Source organism: Artibeus jamaicensis, unplaced genomic scaffold (genome assembly GCF_021234435.1).
Source record: "Artibeus jamaicensis isolate MK-2021 breed Jamaican fruit bat unplaced genomic scaffold, CSHL_Jam_final contig_793, whole genome shotgun sequence".
Lineage (NCBI taxonomy): Eukaryota > Metazoa > Chordata > Mammalia > Chiroptera > Phyllostomidae > Artibeus > Artibeus jamaicensis.
In genome coordinates, this window is record NW_026521975.1 from 5,324,812 (window position 1) to 5,330,632 (window position 5,821).

General features: G+C 40.2%; 1 protein-coding gene and 2 non-coding genes across 3 annotated transcripts; all 3 read right to left on the reverse strand.

Moving 5' to 3' along the window:
* Positions 1-1,440: 1,440 nt before the first annotated feature.
* On the reverse strand, positions 1,441-5,466 carry RPL21 (ribosomal protein L21). The gene is made up of 6 exons (XM_037166873.2): positions 5,379-5,466; positions 3,314-3,392; positions 2,987-3,048; positions 2,337-2,449; positions 1,762-1,912; positions 1,441-1,578 (listed from the first exon to the last, which is right to left on the reverse strand). Exons 2-6 carry the CDS (start codon positions 3,378-3,380, stop codon positions 1,489-1,491), a joined length of 483 nt encoding a protein of 160 aa, XP_037022768.1. The 5' UTR covers positions 3,381-3,392; positions 5,379-5,466; the 3' UTR covers positions 1,441-1,488.
* Positions 2,168-2,294, reverse strand: LOC119064974 (small nucleolar RNA SNORA27). Its single transcript, XR_005085524.2, has one exon. It is a non-coding gene; the product is annotated as a small nucleolar RNA SNORA27 (small nucleolar RNA).
* LOC119064972 (small nucleolar RNA SNORD102) lies at positions 2,557-2,627 on the reverse strand. The gene has a single exon (XR_005085522.1). It is a non-coding gene; the product is annotated as a small nucleolar RNA SNORD102 (small nucleolar RNA).
* Positions 5,467-5,821: the final 355 nt, after the last annotated feature.

Sequence of the window (5,821 nt, forward strand, 5' to 3'; positions counted from 1 at the left end):
TAAATTGTTTTGTATCTCTTGTACTGAAAAAAATAATCCTACCTTATTTATTTTAGCTATTTTTATTGCTAATTTCTAGCACTTCCTTTTAATGTTAGCACTTTTCCCATCCAAGAGAAAATACTATCGTAACCTAGTAGGAATATAGGATATAAAATGAAGTCCCCCCCCCCAACTTTCAAGACTTCAAAGAATGTGCCCTTGGGTTCAACTGAACAAAAAGAGGCCTTAAGAGACACCTGGGTAGATAAAAATTAAAAGTCCAAGTAATCATGCAACCTTTTACAGTCCTGACTCTTAGAACAGGATGTCAAGTTCCAGTTAGAATACTTTTCTTTCATTCACAAGTGCTGTGAGATGGGAATTTTAAAGAATTTACAAATTTACAATCTGTGATGTATTTAAACAAACCTGCATTTCAAGGAAGGCAAATTTTATCAGCACATACATTACCCAAAGCTCAAGAATTTCAATTAAAATTTTAATTAGTCAAATTGAAAAATCTCTAAATTTAATTAGCAGGTGTTGGTAAACTTCGAGTAGCTTCATTGGAGTGATGGAGGCAGAAGCCCTATCTGCAGTGGGACTGGGAAATTAAGCTACCGGAGAAAGGCATAGGAAAATCTGCTCCTTTTATTGTTGGTTTTTTTAAGTCCATAGGCTGAAGTCAAGAAAGCAGCAAGTGAGAAAGGGTCAAAGACACAAGAGACCAGGAATAATCAATGAAGAGGGCAGAAACAAGGGGACTGTCAGCACCAACTCTTTGATACCTTATTTTGCCTTGATAATGGCCAGAAAAATAGAATTTTAAAATGTGCATAGTGAGAGACATGTGCAAGTTTAAAATGACTTCGACTGGACAGTGTTGCCATCAACTAAAATTGAAAAAGTTAGAACAGGAATGCCAACTGATGCAATTTGTAAGTTTTTTCTGGTTGCTTTCTGTGATGGTGAATTCTGTTGACCAATTAAGGATGACTGAACACAATTTTCAGATGTGAACCTTTAATGGCAGCTAATATGCATCGTTTGTTATGTTAGACATACAATGAGGTTCAAAACCAGGTTTCCTAGATTCCAAAGCACTTATTACCATCACATTTCACTGGAGAAAACACCACTAACATTGGGTTTACCCATTTGCAGCATTGACTAAAGCTACAAAAATGAATAGGTTCTTGTCCATTAGTGGGGAAGAGAGCACTAACTGTTGAGTTTTCCATTTCAAATAAACTGATGTTATGCTACAGGCATCATGGAACACTGAAGGCAGCTAGGATAGGATGTCATCAATTCATTTCTAATGTCAGATGTTTTTGCCACATCCAAGTAAACATCCAGAAAGCAACAAGTACATTCTTTGTTGCAAATAAGCCACACCTCACATCGTTCAGCCAGAAAAAACACTAAATTCCTTTAGTAAAGACATCACCCAATATATTCAACATTTTTATCAGTATAGAAGTCTTTTATTTTTTTTCACACTCATCATGCCATGAATTCATAGGGAATGGGTTCCAGCAGCTCAGGCTCCTTTCCATTAGTTCTCACAAAGTGTGCTTCTCTGGGTGGAGCAGGCTATAATAAAAAAAAAAAAAATTAAAAAAAAGGTGAGGTGCTATAACTCAATTTCAAAGTGCTCTCAGAAACAATGAAAAAACACATACTCCATTCTTTTTTACTTTCATAGAAAAGAAAACTACTGAGCAACAGTTTTACAGTTCCCATGATCCACCAAAAAACCCTCTGTCAAGCACTCACCTGACGCTTCAGCTGAACCCAGGTACCTTTCTCTTTGGCTTCCTTCTTTTTCTGATCATTTTCTTTCACACGTTTCAGGAAGCTGTCTCGACTCTTCGAGTGCTTAATATGCTCAATTCGTACATTAATTCTTTTGGCAAGAATCTTACCCCTGGAAGAAACAAGACTCTTATAAGTGCTTCATAAAATATAAAACCAAAATTCAAAAACCCCATTTTTGGCAGTTTCATTTATTAAATAAACCATGAGCCTTTTACCCCTACATAGGGTAACAAACCCTGAAATACTAAATAATTTAACCAAAACCAGATTACTAGTAAAATTTACATTATCAAACATTTTATACTCTGAAAACTAGAACTGCTTAATACCAAATCCCATTAAGACTTCCAGTCTGTCTGTTTCGACTTGTTTCCTCTGACAGGATACAAGACAAACACTCAGTTTGCCTGAGTTTTAAAAGGATAGTTCCTTTGCCCCACTTGAATGGCCAATAAAGACACCAGTCCAATTGGCAAAGTGAAAAGGGGGGTATGAGGAAATCCGAATTAGCCAAGAACTATGACATTACTTACTTAACTTGTTTGTTTACAACAATGCCCACTGCATGCTGGGTGACATTGTACACTCTTCCAGTTTTGCCATGGTAACATTTGTGGGGCATTCCTTTTTGAACAGTGCCCATTCCCTGTGAAGAAAGAAGATAAATGTCATCGCAGCAAATCCCCCCTTCCTTTTAAACACTGACTTCTATTAATGTAACTAAAAGACCTGTCTTTTAAATGGCAACTCAAGAGCTTTCAGAGCCGGTGAAATGCACTTTTCACATTGCTTTAAGCAATCAAAAAGACAATCATCATTAAGCTCTAGAGTGCCAGGATACACTTAAATACTGGTCACAAAAGAACATAACTTTCACTGGTTTTATTAATCACCATCAATAAATTTTGCACTAAGGCATTCCTTGTCACCTCAACAAACTCTCATGATTACTTCTCCTATATTTTCTACTAGCTGTTAACCAGTAATGAGAACTTTCTTAAAACTAAAGAACAGCACTTTAAAAATTGGCTTTAAAAATACGATTAAATTAGCTATTCAAGGGCAATCCATTTCCCCCCATTTAGGAGCCAGCAGGTACAATGAACACTGACAGTTGAATTCCTGTTAGATTAAATCCAACTGTTCTACATTCTAATGTTACTTCCCCAATTTTATAATTTACCTTGATATCTACAATATCACCTTTCTTGTAGATCCGCATGTATGTAGCCAAAGGAACAACTCCTAAAAGTAGTATCAAGATTAAAAAGTTAATATAATTTCACTAGCTTTTTACCACACACATTTGGCAAGTTACATGTATTTAAAAATGTTTAAGTTGACAATTTAAAAACTACTACATAAAATTCATGCTTTTTTTATTACAAAATAAGGTAGGTGCTGGTTAACTGCCATTATTAAGAATACATTATATGAATCTCAACACAAATATATCAGTACAGCAGAAATGTATGCCACGCTTGGTCCCAAAGCGGGTAAATCTACTTACCATGTTTTCTAAAAGGCCTAGAGAACATGTAACGGGTACCTCTCCTCTTTCCCTTTGTGTTAGTCATTTTGGCGAATTACTGGAACCAGAAAATATAAAACCATCAAATGTAACAGCAAACAAGTATTTCTTATAAACCATCATTATAGCAAGTAAAATCTTTGCCAAACCTAAGTTCTATAACATTAAAGTTCCTAAGTAACAGAACTGGACTTCAGAAGTCCAATCAGTATTTTACCTATTAGAATATAATAAACTCAACAGGACCCCCCCAACACAAACACACACACAAACACACACACAGGAGATCCCAGCCTAGAATGCCAAGCACACAGGAATTACTAACTAGAAAATATTGTAACTAGAAAATATTACTAACTAGAAGGTATTGTTGGAAAGCATAACAAAAGTCAGCATTGCATTTTAGTGTTATTTATTTAGACTTTATTTATTTATCTTTAGAGGGGAAGGGAAGGAGAGAAATATCAACGTGTGGTTGTCTCTCATGAGACCCCTGCTGGGAACTGGCCTGCAACCCAGGCATGTGCCCTGACTGGGAATCGAACCACAATTGTGTGGTTTGCAGGCCTGAGCTCAATCCACTAAGCTACAGCAGCCAGGGCTCAGCATTGCATTTTTACATGGTGAATTAAACTTCTTTTACTGCAAACCTAGTTCTTTTTGGCAGTTATCTCTTGTACTAATGTTAACTGTCAAAAATCTCCAACTCACTAAGAATTTACCTATATGCATTTAGGACAGAACCTTTCATTTTGTTTCCTGAAAGGTTTCAAATGTTTCAGGTTATCTAAGAAGAGAGCTGCTATTGCTTACAATTACTACCACAAGGCAAAATATACCTAAGTCTCTTGTTGACAAGTTCTATGTAAACTGGTCTCCTGATCAACACTCCTTCAGTCAATCTTAAAGAAAAGTGACTCCGCTAAAGTACCCTAATTCATCTAACCTGTGAGGCAGAGGCACAAGAATGTTTCACCTACACCACTCACAGCCAAACAAACGACTGTTACAACACTCACACCCTTTACTTTTAGAAGCAACTACGCGTTTATTACATGGCAGCTTCCCTGTTTTCATCCTCGAGATATTAAGTTCATAAACACCCGTGATAAGTTCATAAACAAGGAAAGAGGCTCTGCAGGTCCAAGTAACTTATGTCAAAAGTAGATCGGTAATGGGAGTCATTTCTGACTCCAGAGTCCATGCTCCTCGCTTCAGGCCCGTCTTCCCGGGCTAAGAAATTCATTTTTCATCACTACCCAAAACACAGTTTCTATTATTCCCCAAACTAAAACCCACTATGGGGTGCAGACTTCAGTTTGCTCAACTCTAGTGGCTGGTCGCTACTATCTACAAGCTAGACCAACAAAGGGAAGACACTACGATTAAGTGGTCCTGCGATAATCTTTCCCCTAAACGACTAAACCAATTACTCAGGAATGCCTTCATTCAACACAACATGCCCCCGCACTAACAAAACAATACCCGCTGCAAAGAATTTTCCCTTTGTTAATGCGCTCCAGGGCCAAAAACAACGCGAAATCATTTCACGCACCACAGACCAGTGGTCTGAAGTTCTCTATCCAAGGGAGCACAGTGCGAACCTATTCCATTCTCCGACCACGAGGCTTCCACGCACAACCTTTCACCACAGATGAAAGCGATTCCTAATTTTGAAACCGTTCCTCCTACCCCTAACTCCCAATCCGGTAACATTACGCGTGTAGATTTTAAACTAGGAGCAAACATGCCACGCGGAAGGCGGTTTGAATGGCAGTCCGCCACGCGGCCCGGCCCCACCGAACCTGAGAACGCCCAGGCTAACGAAGCGAAGCCGTGAGGACGCAGACGAGTATCTTCCCAGACTCTGACTCAAGTCGCCTCACGCGGGTGATTGGACCTCGTTTTCCTCGAGCGTGGCCTCTGCTTGGCCGCGGGACCGCAGTCCGGTCCTCCGACCCAAGCCCGTAACCGCGGACGCACCCCTTTCGAGTCTGAACAAATACAGCTCCACCAAGCAAGGCAGAGGGACCAGACAATATACCTGGGCCCAATGGGCAGCTTAGGTGGACTCAGGATTAGAACTCAATACTGGAGAACCCGGCTCGCCGGGAGAAACGCACAAACCCCACCTGGAAGATGGCGGTTCCGGCCGAAAAGAAAGAGGCGGGGTTGCGGCTCGCGCCTCACGAGGGCCCGAGGGCTGCCAGTGGCACTGCCTGAAGGAAAAGCCAGCCGGAAGGGGCTCTTCGTGGATGAGAGCCTCTTAGAGACCACTAGAGGATCCCCCCCTGAGACAAAGAAAAGGCTGTCAGAATATTGTCCTTTCTTATGCAAAAGGAGCAATCGACCAAAATAACCTTGATACTTGGATCTTGTCAGACAGCCCGGGAAAGGGCTTTCGGGGACGTAAAACAAAACGCCGACGTCCCGGGCGTGCTGACGACAGGTCTTGCGTCAGAAGATAACGCGGCAAGTGGGTGTGTC

Excerpts from the sequence above, each read along its gene's own strand:
- RPL21 (XM_037166873.2), bottom strand. The coding sequence starts at position 3,380 with ATGACTAACACAAAGGGAAAGAGGAGAGGTACCCGTTACATGTTCTCT. Across the intron at positions 3,049-3,313 it reads TAGGCCTTTTAGAAAACATG|GAGTTGTTCCTTTGGCTACA; the intron begins GTAAGTAGATTT and ends TACTACTTTTAG. Across the intron at positions 2,450-2,986 it reads GTGATATTGTAGATATCAAG|GGAATGGGCACTGTTCAAAA; the intron begins GTAAATTATAAA and ends CTTTCTTCACAG.